The sequence below is a fragment of the Rhynchophorus ferrugineus genome, unplaced genomic scaffold (assembly GCF_030347505.1).
Source record: "Rhynchophorus ferrugineus isolate W39M unplaced genomic scaffold, kcgeb_rfMv2 rfM7, whole genome shotgun sequence".
Taxonomy (NCBI): Eukaryota; Metazoa; Arthropoda; class Insecta; order Coleoptera; family Curculionidae; genus Rhynchophorus; species Rhynchophorus ferrugineus.
The window spans coordinates 15328661-15350356 of NW_027472586.1; the positions used below are offsets into that span (position 1 = coordinate 15328661).

At 30.9% G+C, this 21696-nt stretch overlaps 1 protein-coding gene across 2 annotated transcripts in view; it reads left to right on the forward strand.

Annotated features, from left to right (window-relative positions):
- The first annotated feature begins 6308 nt into the window (after positions 1–6308).
- LOC143200086 (uncharacterized) overlaps positions 6309–21696 on the forward strand; it is a 65000-nt gene continuing 49612 nt past the window's right edge. The window contains exon 1 of one of the 2 annotated variants that reach the window (XM_076410370.1): positions 6309–6826. Coding sequence is in view for 1 of the 2 variants with exons in the window: in XM_076410371.1 (XP_076266486.1) it covers positions 6643–6826 (184 nt within the window). In the remaining variant the exon portion in view is untranslated. The remainder of the gene's footprint in view (positions 6827–21696) is intronic. The other variant, XM_076410371.1, reaches the window with a different exon arrangement.

Below are 21696 nucleotides of genomic sequence, written 5' to 3' on the forward strand. Positions count from 1 at the left end.
CCCTTCGGTTTGAATGCACTCACTTCAGACACACAGAAAAATAAATTGACAAATGACGGAATTGTGAACTAGCGTTAGATTGGAAATTACGCTTAGTTATTGACGTGAATAGTGGGTGAGCAAATGACAATGACCGAATAACACTTTTTGTATGTGAGATTATGATTCATTACTGACAATATCAAGACAAGGGTGATAGCGGAAATAATTAAAGGTGAGTTGCTATTAATATAGGATAACAGCAGAAAATCGTTTTGTGTAATTTTTCGGCAAATATATGAGCATTTGGTTAAAATGTCCGAGTAGAGAATGAATACCAACTGTTTTGTAGATGTGATAAATGCAATAGGAAAAATGTGTTGATTCAATCTAATTGTATCAAGAAAAGTGTACACATCTAGTAACAGAAGAAACTAAGGAAAAAAACGGTGATATCAAAATGACTTGACAATGAAACACAGGAATGAAGAAAACAAGAACTAAACGTAAAAAGGTAAATATGTTCTCTAATGAAAATATAATATAATATTAAGTTGTACATTTGTTAATTAGGTGGATTAAGCGTCCAATGGATACTATAAGGGAAAAAACTAGATAATTTTTAAGAAAATGGACAATTGTATTTATTTTAAGTATTGTCCTTTTGATCCTATACATCTCACCTATACATCATGCAATTAATGGGTGCTAAACTGTTTGCCCTTTGCGGAAAATTGAAAGTAAGTTCTTCGAAATTGGCGAAGTGTTGCTCTGCAAGCGCATGTTCCGTTGATGCGAAAAGTTGATAGTCGGACGGGGCAAGGTGTGTATAGTGCGGCGGGTGCAATAATATGTCCCATTCAGGTGCTTTCAAAGCTTTTTTGATCGATTTTGTTTTATGGGGCAATGCGTTATCGTGCTGTGAATTTGTTTTACCGTGTCTTCGGGCCCATTCTGGAAGTTTTTCGATCTATACAGAGTTCAAATTGATCAGTTGTTGTCGGCGGCGATCGCTATTAACCTTCGCCAGGCGATAACCATGATTTTTTTGAGCTTAGGATTTTCAAAACAAGTCGACTTTTTATCATCGATCATTATTCGACGCAGAAGTGACTTCCGATAATACCTTTAGAAGCACAATTTCCTAGAGGACTTTTAGATTTTTCATTTGCCTGTCATTCAATTGATGCGGAACCCCTTGTTTTTTCCATTACTCGTAATCGATAGCTAATCGTTTATTGGGCTACATATAATGCTATTGCCAATAAGTTTTTGGTAGGCATCTTCAAACATTTTCGGTCCACCAGAATGTTCAATGTTTTGCACATGGGCACTTTTGAATTTTAGAAAACACGCCTCACGTTTTTATAGTTACAACATGCTAACCGTAAATTTCTACCAGCAAACGATGACTTTCGGCGACTTGTTTTTATTAATTAAGAAAAGTAATGCGTGCCGCAAATGCCCGTTTGCAGGCACAAAACTTAACATTTTCAAAAAGGTGTCTATAACGGTATTAATTTCGCAAAATATAATAACATGTATAGCTTTGAATCTTGATGTCAATAGAATAAAATGACACATGTGTCAAATCATAACATTGTATGCTTCAGTCTAGCGCCATCTGTTAGAAGAACTATTTACCGATACACACATATAATAAGTGCTTTTTGGGCGCTAACATACATAAACGATTTACTTGAAAATTAAAATCATATTATAAAATTCAAATATGTTATTTACATATAGTTATTAACAAATTCGAAAAGGATAAAAAAATAGAAGCAAACTTTGTGGAAGATGCAGGAATTTTTTCGAAAGGTCCATAGCGATGTTTAAACTGATCAAGAATCTTTGTTTCAGAGCACTACAAGAGTTGGAAATGTGTTTAGTAGGACACACTTTTTTAGCTTCAGTCGATTGTTGTTATTGGCGCTTTTGTATTCTTGAAACGCTAATAAAGGTTTTAAAATGTAGAGCTTTATCATATTTCAGTAGATTTGGATGTAAATTCCTGTACTATATTGCTACTTTCGTATGAATTACACTGTTTAATTAATTTCAACGAAGCGATGGTATTATTTAGGTCTTCCTATTTCAACCCTTCGAACGAATGTTTTATACTTTTCCCTGTCAGTGTTATTGTCTGTTTAGAAAAACCCTTAATTCCAAATTATCAATAGAAGTACATAACGAACCATTGTTTCATATATAAATTACTAAAATTATCAAATCGCTTGTTAATTGCTTCAAAATGACGATAGCCTTATATTATTAGATAGATTTATTTTACAAAGTCCTGCATACCTTATCTGAGTCTGCATCAACATCTTGGTATTAAGAGTATTCGTGTGTTTTGATCAGCAACATCTATTGGCGAAAATACGAAGTATCAATATAAACGATTGATATTTCTTTACGTAAAATAACAAATTTCCAAATAAATATTATTGAGCTATCAAATATATACAGACCCTATATCATGAAACGCTCAAAATATCGTTTTACTCTGCTGTATAATTTCAAGAAATCTGCTGCTGAAGAACAAGGTGAACGATTTCACCAAGACATTAAAGAGACAGAGAACAGATTCCAAGGAAAATAGAGCGTCTGAATTCTCTTTCATCTTAATATAATAACTCGTTTAAAATAATTGCCCAAACTGTAAAGAAACATATCTATGATAAAAAGGAAATCATGCCAAAAACATTGTATTAATATAACAAACCTAAAAAGTGTATAACACCATACCTACAACATTATCACAAATTCATGTTTATAAACACAGAAGTAACATATTTGCTTTAATAATTACTAAATCAATTTTTCACCAACTCATATAAATTGAATTTTTATTGAATTTTTAATATTTTACTGGACTATTTAATTCAGTTTGGTATTTATACTGTACTAGTGATCGCCCTGTAGTCGAACTTCGACTACAACGTATTAAATTAATCATGTTTCTCTCATAGTAGAATAAATTCAAAAATTATATGTTACTAAAACTGTTTTCACAGTATATTCAATATAAGATTAGAAATGAATTTGATACATATCATTAATTAAAATAATAAATGTCTGTATATTAAAAATATATTAAAATATATGCAAACTTTTCAAATAACACTCACTAACATTTTTTAAATTGTATTTGAGTAAATATAATTTCCATTAACTTTCAATAATTAACAAAGTGTAAATTACTACACCACTGAACATTATAACAAAGTATCATAAGTAAGATATAGATATCATTATTTTCAGAACTGTAACAACTTCAGAGCATCAAATATAAGAATACGTGCCTTTTCATTACTTTTATGTTATACAAATAAGTATTGAATAATAAATGAAGTAATACATGTTTGTATATTAAAACAGAGAATGTATAAATAATACATTTTCGAAACTGATTCTTCAATATATGTATATTAAAACAATAACAAACACGATTAAGTAACATATTTTATACAATTTTGAAATGTATGTTAAAGAAATGTATTTACAATAATGGAATTAACTATTTATTTTCTAAAATTTAGATCTATAGAGTAAATAATCAAAATAATTGATACTAGGTTCAAAGAATAAAATCTCATGTAGTCACATATATTATTACATTAATCATTAAACACTTTAATATTTATCAATGCTTTAATATGTCTACAAATATATTGTTAATATTTCCATAATTTCTTCTATTTGTACTATGTGTTCCATTTATGTAAATTATGTAGTTAGTTTTATTTTAAATCCTGCATATTTTCATTAGTTCATTTATGTATTCAAATAGTCTTTACATTTTATCCACACCTCTCACTAAAAATATATATTGAAGAAACAATAAATCCACCAGGCTGATTAAAAGAATTTTTTAATAAAATTTTTCTCTATTTATTTATTTTACTCTTTGACCTCGCCCTTGCAGATAATTCATCTTTAGTTTGTCTTCTATGGGTTTAAGTTATCTATTGCTTTCCACTTTGGCTTATGTGTCCCAATTAAAATTCTATGAAACTTGAAAAAAAAATTATAACTGTTAGTATTCTATGCAATATACATGTTATCTCTTGATGTACAAATTAAAGTATTTATTAGCTGCAATATTTGGGTAGTGCTTAGTTAGCAAATGCATTTACTAATGAAACGAAAATATTAACAACCTTTAGAATTTAATTGATCTTTACTACAATGATATACTATGTCTCCAGCGCTATATCAATTAATAACAATCCTTAAGCAAGAACAATTTTTCTTTTTTTCTTTTAATTTACTAGACATCAAATTAAATCAATATTGTGATCTAAAAATCTAACAATCTCTAAAATCTGAATATCTGGTAAGCCAAGAGAAGATCCCCTTGTTATTCTTGAATTTTGTTAAACTATCTTGTGTTTTATTTTGTCACTTTTATTGATAGTATTTGATAGTGCTTGATCTAAAAGGGACGGGGACATTCATAAAGTATCCACTAGATATAGTATACTTACTATAAAATAGTAAATTAATAAATAAATAAAATTAATGCAAACAGAGGATTAAAAGAATAAACAGTGTATATAAAATTTTAAAATAAACACAAATACAGGACTACAAAAACAATTATAACGAAATATAAGTTCTATCCAGACAGCACACCTCAGCACCCATTCCGAAGTGGTAATGATTATTTGATCAATAACTCTAAACTTAGCATAGGCTAGATTCTATGGAGAAACTCAATCCCTCGTAGAAATTCGAGGAGTCTGTCTGTATTTCCTGCTGTTAAAGCATTATTAAAATTTTATCGCCAATACTTAGTTCTAATCTGGATGAGCCGTGGGTAGTCGTTTCGTATGTGGTAGACTGAAATAGGTGCATGGTGACAAAACGGACAGTGAGCAGGCGGGCTCGAAGTTATCAAGTGACCGTGCGAGAAACGACAGTGGCTCAATCTCAGTCGATTCAAAGCTACGGCATGGTGACGAAGGGCAGGAACGCGAAGGGAGGAGAAAAAAATCAGCTTTAACAGCAAATAGGCTGTTGGGATTGGCCCCCTGGGCCCAACGACGTTGTACCTTGCTATTTCTGAAACAATATACGAATGGTATAAGGTCGGTATGGACACAAACAATCATTCGTGATGGGGAGGGGAGAGGAGTATACTTGTCCTGATCCCATTCAGATAGAGGGTACGTATAATTGACAGTGAATTCAAACATCCTCTAACTTTTGTTCCAGGAAACAATCGAGAGCATTTCGAGAGTCAATCAGGATTAGCCAATCCTTGAAGGTTTGTGTTGGGATATACGATAATGTTTTGAATATATAGAATTCCCGGTTGTCCACCACAAAGCCCGCTACGAGATTTGGAGTCATCAGTATACATGTGCTTGCGGCCAGGGTAAGAGTGGATAATTTCACCGAACTTGAACCGAATAAGGTATGGATAATGTCCTTTTTTATATAATTGAAGGGGGCAGTGAAAGTCCAAGGGTAAAAATTAGGGTGGTGGACAAGGAGAGGATGCAACAGCCAATTCCAGCCCTAGACAGAAGATTTGCAATTAAGTGGAGAGGTGCCAGTGGAGTAATTAGAGATAAGACGATCCAGGATGGGTGGATGACTCCAAGTGGAAATGGCACATTAATTTGTTTCCTCTGCCAATATATAAAATATAATTTTACTTATTCTTAATGGTTTTTATATAAACTTGCCATAACTCTGTAATAGTTTCTATAATATAAAATTAAACAACTTCGTTTAATAATGTTTTGATCACTCAGTTCCGTTTGCTTAAAATTCCTAAAAATTCTTTCTCAATATAAGCTTTAACCGTGTCTAATATCACGCCCCCAGAAAGAGAGGCAAAATTGTCGCCTTTTTAGTCGATTATACTCTTTATAGTCGATTATATATATATATATATATATATATATATATCTATACTTATATATAGATTATTTTGTTTTAGTACAGTGTAGAAATTGATGTATGGCACAAGCAAAGCGACAGTATGACTAATACACAATACACATGTTCCTAACACATTCATTTACTTACTTCTATATAATATTGTATTCAATAATGGACTATAACAAACTATACAATATGATTTGTCGCCTATTTTTAGATTCGATAACATATACCAAATTACAGGAACTGTGAAGGTCACACACTGTGAGACAGCTCCCCTTTTTTATTTTTTAACTAAACTATTACATTATACATTGACAATACCGTTCTATTGACCACACAACACCCTACGGACAACAATAACCACGAGCTGCACTTTCCCATGACTCACGAACAAATCCGGAATCACACGACCTTACCTGACCACTTGATTTTTACCTGTCCCGCATTCATGTGAACGGACTTACGAGCTGCGGACGGTCTGCTTTCATCTTTCATTGATCTTAACCTAATTCCGACCGATCGACGGTGAATATCTAAAATATTTTACAGCTATCTTCGTCTTAAATATATCGTCGCATTCCGCAGTCCAACTATGTCGCTAAACAATCGTAATTCTTCTCGATAATAAGTACCAGTACATTTTGTCCGCGAGTTTGCGTCAATTTTTCCAAGTGTTAACGGTGCGGAAGACATAGACTTGCATAAACCGAAACGTGGATTTTTTGGACGTGGAACAAAAAAATTAACGAATTATAACCTTAGATGAACCGTAGCAACTCAAGGATTTCTGGTTCAGTGGTTCAGTTTGTGCTTGACCGTTTCGAATACGAGTGTAGAACATCGAGCGTTTTGGTTAGCGGTGTAATTTTTTTTCAGAAACGTTTAAGTAAATATTTGTTGAGTGTCTTGAGAAAGTGGGATGTTTCAAACAATGTAATTCATTTAAGTAAGTGTTGTACAGTAAAATAACATAAACATGACAATAACTTATTTATAATAATTACGGTAAAGCATTGTTATATCCATCGATCATGTTCAAGAATATATTTAAAATATCGTATTATAGCTAAGCACACGCGTAACATAGTTAACACGTATTTGTCTAGGTTACTAAGTGACTGGTTTTGTTCTCATTAGTTATATTTTGACAAAAGGTTATCTCTATTGGACTTGTTTTAACACAATAACTATTTAACAGAAACAAGGAAATCCTAACAACACATTTTACAAGACAACTAATTACATAAAATGTTAATAAAAATATTTAGATCAACGTTTCTATTATATTTTGCATATTATATAGCAATGATTAATTAAAATACAACAAGCAATTTTAATTATTAAAATGTTTTTTACAAAAAAACCGACTTCAAAAAATAAATAAGGAACTCACTGAAAAGTAAAAGATAATAAAACTTAGATTTTTAAAGCAAAAGAAAAAACGTTTTAACATATGTACATAATAATAGTTGTAATAACTAAATAAAAATAAACATAAACCTTATTTAAACTATCTACTACATGTATTTTATATTGGACTATATACACACAATTTAGCTTAATACCTACCTAAACCTATTTATCTATTTAAAATATTATTTTAACTACTACCAACTGATCACTTTGAAGTCTTTACGAGCAAATTTGGTTTGTTTTATTCCTAATTTAATTTTGTGTATATGTCACAAAATTATTGTTATTGTTATTGTTATTATTGTTTTTGGTATTATTTGCGACTATTTTAGTTAAAAAATATGTGAAATCTTTATACGTGTCTTCGGAATTTGAAGGTGTCTCTCGATTTCCCCGGATTCCACCATCATATCCTGAGTTGGTTACAATGGGACTAACTCGGAAGTGTATTCTGTCGAATAAAGAAAATTATGTGAACAGGCATAAATAAATTAGAAAAGAGTCATTTAGAGAGAATAAAAAAAATTCTGTTATGTTTTTAAGTATGCCAGTTTAGCTTTTGTAGTTTTTACTTATATATCAAATTTTCTGATAAACATTGAGAACCAAATTCTTTTTCAGCACAGCTTAATTTATATTTAAGAAAGATTTAGTAGTTAATTATCAAAGTTGTTGTTGTTTTCTTATTCGTTTTCGTCAGTTATATTACCATAAAACTTAGTGTAGGAATAATTTAGGAATAGTTATGCTTTTGTAAAAATTGTTTGCCAGAAAAAAAAAACTACTTATATGAACTTAGGTTACTAAAAACATTTCGATCAAGTTCTCAATTAAATTTTAAATAGTAACGTTCTATTCAATAACAATAAAAAATATTAATTTAAAAGATAACAGTCATTAAGAGTAAGTAAAAGCATATTCTCTTTTATGCTTGTAAGTATTTGTTTTGAAAGTGTATGAACAATATTGGAAATAAAATATAGACGGGAAATTTCTAATACCAAAATTATCACTTTCCCCTTAATCTTTATTTAAGAAAAATCTTTAAGACGCCTTGGTGGCGAAGTGGTAAAGACGATAGGAAGGTCGTCCTACTGTTGCGATAGCCGCGGGTTCGAATCCTGCTGAGGCAGGGTCGTAAATTTATGTTTGTGACTGTTTAAAATTTGTGAATTTTCTAGATAAGAGTGTAAAAGCCGACAAGGAAAATGATCCCAGTCACGCCAGTAACCAGGCTGGGTAAGACTGGATGTCTGGCATGATTTCTAAAGTTGGTCACTCGCTCGGATATATATATATATATATATATATATATATATATATATATATATATATATATATATATAAAGAAAAATATTTATTGCCAAATTTATTATTTTTGTATTCGTTATGTTACTCTAAAATTTAGTTTAAAAATAATTTACTTTATTCTAATTTTTAAATATTTAACTCAATTAATATTTCATAATACCCTTCTTTATTATAATTTTAAATGAAATATAATAACTGTTGATTAACCATAATTTATAAGGGCAAAATATATGATTATAAATATGAAGTTAATAAATTAACAAGTTAATTTGGGTTTCATTGGTATATGCTAATGCATTTTTTTTAAACTGTTTAAATTTACTTTCTTTTCTACTAAATATGCATTAAATATTGCAAAAAGAATATTTATAAATGCTTTAGTCATAAAACTAATAGAACTAGTTGGCTATTAATGATAAACTGTTCCAACTAAATTTATATGGAATAACTCTAACAAGATATATCTATATCTATAGACAAAAGTTATATATCATATTATAATTTAAATCTTCAGTTAATAGTAACTACTTATAGTGAAATTTAATATAATAAAAATTTTTACCAAAAGGACTATATGTTATATATGTTATTATTATATTTTTAATTATTTAGAATATTTGAAACTTGAAATATAAGGAACCAGTGGAGAAATCGGTGAGGAACCAATTGAATTTCTATATACTACGTCAGTGACAAATAATATAATTCATTTCAAATAGGATTTAGAAATAATCTATGTAATAGTCTATTTTTGTTTCGAAAGTTAGTCAGTAAAAAGACACTTCCTTGATGTTGCTTGACAATGCATATATACAAAATTTTTAAAGAGCTATTTGAAAAGTTAGGACCCATAATGAAGAATCGAAAAGATCTATATTGGGATTAGATTTTATAAAAAAGAATCTAAATCTAGATAAATGGACAACAGTTGAAGGAGTTTGAAGTTGCATTTACCCAAATCCCTAATTTATGTTGCAAAAATTGACTATTATATGTACTGTAACTGTATATAAGCATAACATAATTTATGTTAAAGTAATATTGGTTTTGTAAGTTTTAATTTAGGGTCTCGTGGACGTTTAACATTAATATAGGACCTCTTTTCACAAAAAGAAAAAAGAATAAATTATTATTGTATATGTATTACCGATAAATAAATTCGTACTAACCACACTGATTAACAGTGAGACCAGTGACAGAAAATGTTAATAATCGTATTGGTATATTTCGCTCGAGACTGACCAGAAATGAAATGGATAAGCGTAGAAGGCAATGAACTCGTGTACATCAAACATAACAACATCGAGCGATTTTACAGACGCAGTGCTCCGATTATCCAGGAACAAGCAGCATTCTATTTCGACCCGATCCGAAAGTGGATTTTCCTGCTAACAAATCAGTTATAATTGAGAAAATGACAATCGTTTGTCAATATTGTAAGGTACTAAAACACAGCTTTGCATCCACTGTGTTATATTGCGCCGGTGGAAAAGTAAAATTTCCACAATCGGTCCTACAACATGATCCATTATACACATTAGATTTTGGGATAGGAAATTATTCTTCCTAGATCTCGGCTAACCTTCAACAATATAATAGTCGCTTCCAAATGACGTCGTTTGGTGAAATTAATATTGTACAGGACAATTTCATGGCCACTTTCAACGCATTATACCTTCAAAGTTTTTTGGTTCATAACAATCAGATTAGTATCAGAAAAACAATTGCAGTACAAGCACATCTTCGTTCATTACTTACTAGGAGCGCTCCTCAAGCATAAATTGTGCTCATAATCGTACAGTTGGGAGAATTATGGTTTGTGAACTATAAACGATTCTTCATCAGAACAACAATTTAGTCAAAATGTTCAAAATACCATTGGATCGAATGCCATCTTCCAGCCATGATACCGTCATTAGACAAACCATCTGCCTGTGAGCACACAAGTTGGGTTAATTCACCGACAATCGACGAAGTAGATACTAGTAAGAGATACATTTTCTCATACAAAAGGAATTTTGCATTGAAATTTTTTTACGCCACTTTCCAGGCACCTTACAATATATAAAAATGTTTATTAATTATCAAATATTGATTGAAGGAGATTAGAAATAGACAATAGACGTGAAGTTTTAGGATGTGCAGTATAGTTAAAAGCTAGAAATCATGGAATACTAAAGCAAATTCGATCCTTATGTCATTATAATTAATAAAATTTGGACGTACACATACAAAAGCAAATACAAGTCACAAACTAGTATTAGTTAAATTAAAAATCAAATGTTTCATTAGTAAATACATTCCTTAACAAAGCGCTAAGAGAATATTGCAGGTAATATATACGTTAAATTTTGCATCAGGAGTTAAAATGAATATTGCATAAAATGTTAGCAGTTATAAAATATTTTCACAGAAATTTAATTCCTTGTTTGTTGGTAAGTTATTAGTTCATAGGTAGGACATGAGACAAAGTAGAAAGCAATAACAAGTCAATTGAAAAGTCCCCGGCCTACCATAGTAAAACACTTTTTTTGGTAAAATTAGTTTTCTTTATTCAATATAATTCCCTTCAAGGGTGACACACTAATTATAGCGATCCTTCAACTTTTCGGTACCATTTTTGTACTACGATTTGCCCTTTGCTTCAAAATTGACTCTTCATTCGACGAAAATTTCTTCCCAGTGAGCATTATTTTGAGATCTGAGAACAGCAAATAGTCACTGGGGGCCAGATGTGAGAATACGGTATATGAGGAAGCAATTCGAAGGCCAATCCATGGATTTTTGCCATCGTTTTCACTGACTTGTGACACGGTGCGTTGTCTCGGTGAAGCAGCACTTTTTTTTCTTCAAATGCGGCCGTTTTTTGGCGATTTCGTCCTTCAAACTGTCCAATTACACTATGTAATAGTCGCTGTTGATGGTCCTTCCTTTTTCAAGGTGGTCAATGAAAATTATTCCACACGCATCCCAAAATACAGACGCCATAACCTTGCCAGCCGACTGTTGCGTTTTCCCACGCTTTGGGATTTGTTCGGTCGATTGGACTTCGGAGTGAAACGATTTTGCTTACTAATTTAAGTAAAGAAATGATTATTTTAAACATGCTGATGTATTTATTGTTTTTGTAATATATATTTTAGGTGATAAATATGAATAAATATTAGGACTATATGAATACATAAAGGAAGCAATGAAACTAAGCGCGAGTTAGAATGAAAATTTAATGATTTACAATATATTAAAATCACAATATAATACACAAAAAAATTAATTCCCATTTATTAAAATTAATTATTGGTCAAAAGCAATAATTAATTTAAATAAATAGAAATTAATTTTTTTCCAATATGATACTTTTCGTTAGACAAAAAGCAAAACACATTAGAACCAAAATAAAACAACTATACTGGTTAGTCGGAAGATACTCCCAACTTGATCTAAAATCAAAGAGGTTGATCTATAATACAATTATAAAGCCAATTTGGACCTATGGGGTGCAAATATGGGGTTGCACTAAATATTCAATTCAGTTAGTCATACAGCGCTGTCAAAACAAGATTCTTCGATTGATTACCAATGCCTATCGCGATGTAACCAATGAAGAACTGCACGATGACCTGGAAATCAAATGGATTTGCGAAGTTGTGCAGGATTTCGCCTTAAAACACGAAAGAAGATTACTAAATCATTCTAACGTGGAAGCAATACAACTGCTGGACAGCGCACAGGATGTCAGGAGACTGAAACGAACAAAACCATACGAACTTGTTTGAACATTTAGTGTGTATTATTAGTGTAAACTATAGCTATAAGTTAATAATTAATAAATAATTATAATTTTATAATTGAGCAATACATACTGATGTATTTTCTCGTACTCGTCTTGCTTGTTAATTAATCCAAGCACATAGGAAAAGTAGTGATAAATTAATTGTAATAATAATAATTAAGATTGTACTAAGCGTATCTAATAAAGATGTTATAAAAAAAAATATGATACTTTTCAGAGGTCCAGTGGTTACAATTAAATAAAAAGATCAAAAGGCAGTTATCATGAAATTTCAGTATTTATCTGAGTACAAAATAGCGGTTTTAAAATAACTTCTCTACATATAGAAATCATCAATATTTGAGTGTTGGTCTTTTATGAGGAAAGAAGATATTAATATTGCTGTTAAGTTTTATTTTTGTAGTATTTCTAAAGGTAGTTTGCTTAATATTTTTAAAATATGAAACGAGGGAATACTTAAGTACCATATTGTTTACAGCAGTCACCTTGGGCAATTTAACAATTCCAATACGTGCAGCTTGACAGAATATAATTAAATTAAATTGATTTAAATTATATCATACAAAAAATGATTCATTTCCACCAACTGCTAATCAAATTTAATACTACACATAATATTTCTATCACTTGTGATATAATATAAAATTTGTGTCATTTATTTTTAACTGAAATAGTTAACATCCAGTTCACCTTGCGTGGCCAAAATCTCGGAGAATGGTACATTTATTTTGACCTTTAAATGCGACTACATTGTTAAAATCGCCTACAAGGAATGCGTCAACATAACTGAATGCAATATAATATTATTGTGTAACAAATTCTCTTACTTTTTATTTGGTTAAAATATATCGGTATCAGTTATATTCATTTAAAAAATCCGATATTTTCACTTCGTTTTTCAGACTTCCGGTAATATAATATCGATTGAACAATGATAATTAATAATCAAATAATTTCAGAAGTCTGGCGAATACGTTGATCCCTTGTAACGTGTTGTTAATCACACCAAATTCATAACTTGGCGCTATACATATTCTGTGTCATATCTATCATTTTCTGGGATATACATGTAATTTTCTATTCATAATTATCACCAACTAATACCACTACAACTAATATTATTATCAATACAACATGGATTTGTCGGCTTGGTTGGCGCAGTGGTCAAAGTGACTGGACGGTCCTGATACTGTTACCATAGTCAATGGTTCGAATTCCGCTGGGGCATGTATTATCCCAGTAAACCATCATCATCACACTTTAGGCTCTTTTTCTAATATAGACCAAAATTGTAAAATGGTCTTATGAATTAGCGATTTCGTTCCAAATCACATTCCAAGTAATATTCGGCATGCTAATTACGTTGTCGATTGCCAAATTGCATTATCACTTATAGTTTCCGAGATATGGGCTATCGAAATTTTACACTTTAGGCTGTTTTTTTAATATAGGCCAAAATTGTAAAATGGTCTTATGAATTAGGGATTTCGTTCCAAATAACATTACAAGTAATATTCGGCATGCTAATTACGTTCTCGATTGCCAAATTGCATTATCACTTATAGTTTCCGAGATATGGGCTATCGACATCTTACAATATTGGCTCTGCTTCTAACTTGGGCCAAAATTGTAAAATGGTCTTATGAATTAGGGATTTCGTTCCAAATAACATTACAAGTAATATTCGGCATGCTAATTACGTTGTCGATTGCCAAATTGCGTTATCACTTATGGTTTCCGAGATATGGGCTATCGAAATTTTACATTTTAGTCTCTGTTTCTAGCTTAGGGCGTCGTTGAACATTAATATTATATGTTTATATGAAACGATTTAAATCGACTTTTGTCAGCACATTTATCCTTTTAAAATTATTATTCTCTACTACTCTAGCATTCTGCAATATCCTATCAACAGTTACACCCGCAGTCAATTGATGTTTGATTTTATTCTATTCGGCTTTTGTCAATTGTTGTAACAAATTTCATATTTATGCTCCACATGTGTCTCAATATATTCAACGGATACGTCACCTAAAATAGATGTTATTAGTAATAATAAATCATATAACGACTAATATATAGTTCTAATTGTTAACAGTGACTGCAGTTTTGCTATTATTCTTGACGGATAAACTCTAGCAATGAATTGACTACGTCTAGCTGGTGGCTCAAGTATTGTATATGAGTTTTCATAACCTTAGTTGATATAATGGATTATACCCACGAATATGTTTTCTTGCAGAATTAACACCCCAAATTCTCTCTATAAATGTAATATTTATTTCAATAAACTTATTCAAAATAATTTTAATAAAATCAATCAAAAAATCAAAGGTACTTACTTTTGGACCATTTTTAAAACCAATTTTTATGCCTTTTATTATTAAAAATATGCTCTGGGTGATCTATCCCACTCGGACCCAGCGTCGAAAATGGCGAACGCATGAAATTCAAATATCCGATTTTGCCACAACGCACAGGGTCTACTAAATAACGTATCCTCACTTGCTCAGATCGAAGCAGCATGCTGAAGAATTGCGAAAATATATGGTTGATATATTTAAAGAAACAGTATAAGATATGTTTTTTCAAATATCCAATTTTTAAAGTTTTATTGAAAGAAAATGCAGTTAACTAATATAACTATAGCTAATTTAGGCTCTGCTGGCATTTAGACAACTAGTTGATGTTGTTGTTTGTCATTAACAATTGATGTGAATATGTCGCTTACCTTGTATTTACCCAAAATATATGAGAGAATTGTACATATTTGGTTCCATGCATAATTTAACCTTTTTTTCGTGTTAAAATTGACTAATGGTGTGGCATATTTAAATATAACATAGTTATGTAACAAAAATTCGAACAATACCATTGCGGTATCAATAGAAAAATCTGCTAATGTCGTAATTTGGTTGCCAAGCGAAATCGCAACACATACCGATATTACTGTTTCTTCAGTCATTGTATTAACAGGTTCTTTTAATTAAGAAGACAACTTCTTTCGAGGTCTGTTAATTTGAAAGATTCTCAAAATGGTAAATGTTAATAATGCTATTAGTTAATTAAATTAAGCTTTTTCTATAAATATACATTAAACCAAATAATTCATTAAGTGAAATTAAAATAAAATTAGTCATAGTGATGGCATTCCACATAGAATATGTTAACTAATTAAAGAAAAGTACTCAAGGAAAAAAAAATCATACTAGTTTTGAAAATATCTACAAATGAAATTTATTTTTACTGATTTTTTTATGTAGTTTGTTATGTAAATATAATTATTTCAATGAATAAATTGAACAATTTAATGGATTAAGCACATAGCATCATAAATAAGTGTTGACTAATACATCGACTAAAGGGCCTACTGGGATTTGTTGGAGAATTCTGCATAAATGTGATCGAACTTTGTTGAAGCAATGTTGAATCTTTTCTGCTTTAGATGGATGATTGTGGGCTTGTCCCCATAGACATCAGATTATCTCTATATGGTATCAAATTGCTTTATTTAATTTGCCATTCATCTAATTTAGGCATAAAAAGCTGGGTCATGTGGCAATATCAGTCGGAATTATCACACACTAGTAACATTCACTACTTGGCCGCAGCCTCGCTTTCGACAAAAGCGAGCTTCAATAGTCCTTCAGAGAATCAAAATATTCAATCATAGAAAGGGCCTCTACTTTTGAAATGTGGACCATTTGTCTATGGCTCTGGTGCTTGTAAAAGCTCTGAGCTGAAAGGGCCTCTGCTATAAAATCGACTTCAGTAAAATATTGTGGCTGTATATTTCTCAATAATTATTTGTATCGTTATGTATCTCAATAGCCATACAACGCAAATTTTTAATGAATTTGCGATGTAGAAAATCTCTAGAGTTTTTCCATTCATATCCTCGGCGTCAAATTAATTTCCCTGGGCTGTCAAAATCACTCTCATACACCGCTTCGATATCAATATTTACATCACTTATCATGTACTAGCGACCCGCCCCGGCTTCGCACGGCTGCAATGCTGATACTAAATTAAATACACTACAGAAAAAATATGAACGTTGTATATAAAAACATAGCGGCCCGCTCCGACTTTGCACGGGCATAAAATATATATGCCTATGTCACTCAATGAAAACATGATTAAAATCGATCCAGTATTTTTGGTTCATTCATTACTGCCCTTGGCCTGCACGCATTAAATTTGGAGTAAAACAATTCCTCTTCCCCTATACTTACTATGAAGATTTCCTGCTATCTTTGGAATATCTAAATTCATACAATTTTTATTACATTACACATTTTTAAACGCAAATTTTAAATTTGTAATATCTCCGAAAATATTTGTTTAATTTACATGCTGTAAGGAACCATATTGATCTATATTAATTGCACACTGTATTTAAGGTACTTAATTCGATAAGGATTAATGCCGTATTGCTTAAAATAGCTTCGTAAATAAGCCATTTTCTCACGTAAAAAGTAAACAATAAAAATGGTTAATGTGGGTTATCCCTAAAAGATAAACATATACCATCCCGGACTTTTTTGTAGACCTTTTCATGGTGTACAATACTGTAGTACATTAATTTCTAACTCGTAGGGTTAGGCAGCGTTTTTGCTAATTGCTAAATAAGCCTAAAAAATAGGTTAATTTACGACATCACGTTAGAAACCTCTAAAATTAGCAATGTTGCCTTAGTATATTATGCATGTATTATACATATAAACCTTCCTCTTGAATCACTCTATCTATTGAAAAAAACCGCATCAAAATCCGTTGCGTAGTTTTAAAGATTTAAGCGCACATAGGGATATAGGGACAGAAAAGGCGACTTTGTTTTATACTATGTAGTGATGTTGATGCTTATGTATTTAGCATCAGCAGATAATCTAGGCTTCTTGAATATCTTAATCAATAATTTCACATGAAGGAAGTTAAATTAACACTTCTGTCGTTACACTAAACTATCAGCTGCTAAATTATCATTTTTCAGCTGACAACACCACAGTAATAGTGATATATTCAAATATAGGGACCGCCCTTTAAATATTACATTGCTCAGCTTATTCTGTATCGTATTAGTAACTATTAAGTTATTCTAAATATTTTGTGTCACTAGATTTTGTAATAGGATTTGATGTCGACAAAAAAAAATATGTTTATCATTTAATATAAACTCAGTGACATTCACACTTTCTTATCGCTTATATTGATGAATATCGGTTATATTGCATATATTTATGGGATGTAAGACTGTCAAACATAACTAAATCTGGCTAATGTGATGGTGGTTTGCATTCGTAGTGATGCAACAATTCGTATTTTATTTAAATTGCTTAAGCTGGTGGGAACATTGCCTTTACAAAAAATATTTTTCTTCCAGTCCAACATATCAATATGATAATTTGATTGCTGTTGAATTGAATGCATAGAACATACGTATGACTATCCAATAAAACAGCCGCCTGTGACATTATTTGATAGCATCAAAATTTGTGACGTCAGCACGTCGCAATGTTACAACGTTTGCCAGTTTATAACTAAAACCGTTGAATAAACTAGATACTAAACAATAATAAACTAAAAGGCAAGAAATTGTAATTAATAATGTTTTGAAGAATTTTGAAGATATTTGGCAACATGGCCCAACAATACCAAACCGAATCGAGGAAACCGAATTTTATAAGCTGATTCGGTTGCATGTCCTAACGTTTCCGACAGTATTCCATCTATTTTTAACTGGGATAAGATAAGAATGAAAAATCCGCTTCAAGAGTAACATGCATTTAATATTTTTACAAATTACTATTGCTGTTTTATTCGAGTTTCCTTGTATTCTTAAGTAATTTAGCACGAACATTGCTTTCCAAAACCCCAAGCTTCATATAAAATATTAGACACCGTGTCCAATTAGATGCTTAGATGCTTAAAACGTAGTTGCCTTTATTAAACATATCCCTCTGAATCGACCACCCAATTGATAAATCGTGATCTCTTGTATGACAGAAATCTTATTAAAGAAACTGTTATATTTGTGTTAAAGCTTCACCATTAAGTTATAAATAATATTATGATGGTATGGAGATGATTAATTCAACGTACTCTTAAATATTATGGAAGATTGAATTACTATATCTGTTTAAGTGTTCATTTCAATGCAATTAATAGATAACGGTTTGTTGGACTTGCTTGTTACCGCTGAAAATCGGAATAATTAAATGTTTGAAAAGGTCCTATTCTTGGGGCCCACAACGAACTGGAATTTAAAATTATTCTTTACTCTGAGTACTGCTGGTATTTGATCACAATTCAGAAACTGCAAGATTACGATACACGGTGACATTTAGTCACAGTTGGGAAGAACCAAATATTAATGAAGCGTTGATTGCAAATAATCAGTAGCCATAATCCGTAATTCCTAGTCCAACACAACAATATTCGCTAGACACCGAGTACCGAGTAAAAGAAACATGAAACGATAGAACATTTATCAAATATTCAACTAGAGTGAAACAAGAAGAAGTTTACTCTACAATAAAAGATGCTGATACCCCACAGATGGAAAATATTGCTGCTAATTTAACTATTTAATGATGGCTACATTTGCTGATGATACTGTGATTATAGCTGTCGGAGACAATAGGGAAGAAACCTCACGAAAATTACAACAGGCAAGTGACAATATAAATAATTGGACACAAGCTTGGAAAATAAGAATTAATGAAAGTAAATCTGTACATGTGCAGTTCACCTATAAACAGACCGTACAAGCACCAATAACATTAAATAACACTATAATACTAACACTAATAATAACACAATCATTCCATATAACAACAATGCTAAATATTTCGGAATGAATCTCGATGCAAAACTTCGCAGGAAGAAACATATAAAGAAGAAAAGAAAAGAACTGGAATTGAAATATAGGAAAATGTTGCTAATTGGAAAAAAATCACAATTATCAGTACATAATAAATTGCTATTATATAAGCAAATACTGAAACCTAGATGGACATACGGAGTTCCGTTATGGGGATGTTCTGCAAAGAGTAATATAAATAGAATAAAAAAAAATTAGAAAAAAGTCCTGAGAAGTATTGTGGGTGGACTCAAATACTATAGGACTGATTACCTACATCAAGACCTTCAAATACCCACAGTCAGTCAAGAAATCAAGAGAATTGCAAGGGGGCATGAGGAAAGACTCCATTATCATACAAATATTGAAATATTGCAACTTTTGGATACTACCAGAATGGGACACAGACTCAAAAGAATCAAAAACAATCTGATCTTGGGTACTGTTGTGTAGTGAGGTGCATATATTAAAAAATTCAGCAGTGACATGTATAAACATTATTTCACCAGAGACTGAGATAGGCCCGATGGGTCCTCCTAGTTATATCCCCAGATTTAAGTTATCATAAAGACAAATTGTAGGTTAGTCGGACTAGTAACAATGTATTAATTAAACAATAAAAAAAATTATCAAGTATTGAAGATTTATTTTTACTTTTCATATCTTTCAATATATAGACCCACCTTCTAAACACTTGATATTCTTCTTGATATTGTAACACTTGAGTCACTGATTGTAACTCTTGTGATTGCGCTCTTCAAATACAATCTCTTCAAACTTTCAAGACTGTCCAGGACGTGGCTGGTCACTAATGTCGAAATCACAAGCTCTAAAACATTTGATCAATTGATTTTCGTGCCTTAGAACTGTTTCCACTTATTAGAATTCCTGTAGAATATAATACTCGATGTGTTGTCCTAATAAATATATATGTCTATTTTAGTCTCATCAACCAAATTTCAGATTACCTTAAAACCGAATACATAATGTAATAAATATGATTTAATTTAATGTTGTTTTTAACATTTTCATAGACATTTTATAGATATCTTCTTTTTTTAGATTCCAATATATTATATAACAGTTAATTTTTTTACTTCTTGCGAGCTTGTTAACTCGACAGTACGATACGCGCTTTTTTAAGGATGATGTTGGCTAAATGTAAAATCATTTCATTAACTTCATCTTCAAAAAAGTAATTTCTCTCGCAGAATTCGTAGTCGATACGGCCACTTGAGTAGATATTTGATGTTTAAATTGTAGATTATTTGCATTCTAGTATCGGTTGATTAATGTGTTTATGTGATCATTAAAATTAAATGGAATTTCCACTAAAAACAAGGTGTCAAAAACGTTCAAAGTGACTCATTTGCTTGGTTTATGTAATAAAATCTTTCACGTACATACAGGGGTTATTAAGACACCAATTTAATTTTATAGAGGAGCCGTTTTAAGTCTTTGTGCAAGATCCATTGCAAGATTTGGAAGATTTTGATCCTCACGAAGAGAAGTGGTTACTAAAGAAGTTCTTAATACGATATTTTTAGGTGAAACGTAATTTAACTTGAAAATAGAGTGGAAGGTTGAGGGTAAACAAAAAAAATGGGTTTTATGCTCAAACTGAACCATGGAGATTATTATGGAGGATTTCTATAAATTTAATTGATGCCCTTAAATTAAGTATTGAGAGAAATAAAACCTTATTTTTCTCAACAGAAATGCGATTAAGTAATAAGGCTTAACTGTTTTGTTATATTTGTGACATGAGAAAGAACTATGACTTGAGTCAATATAAAATATCGTATTGTAACGAATATCGGTTGAAGTCAGGCTGAGGTAGGAAAGGCACCGAGCAAAACAGATGGATAACATAATCTTAATACATTATAAGAATTAAATATATTTTATATAAATTACCAATAAAACAATTCGACGAAGGAAAACTGCAGTTAAAAACCTAGTGTCATTATGTCTGCTTATTTTGATACTATAATCTATCCAATAAAATAATGAACTCATGTCATCAAAATGTATGACCACATCGACTTTAACTTTGGTTTTTATTCTTACAATTGATTTTGGCTCTGACATGTAACAAAACTCTAATGTAATATATTATCAAAGGACAATGTACAGTTAATTATATAGCGACAATAGCTTATAAGTTAAAGTTGTCTTTATTATATTTACGTAAAATTTTTTCCACCGCCTATAACGTAGAGTTTTAGGGACATATTTTTATATAATGGTATATCCTGGAGGTCTAATCCACGTAATTTACGATTGAATATCCAAGTATTTTACTTTCATTAGAGATCATATTTACTTTGCTTTTAGTTTTTATTTCCTTCGTTATTGTATTTCCTTGTTAAATCATTTTTATATTACTGTATATATTGTCTGTATTTCTCTTTCTGTTAACACTTGTGTAAACACA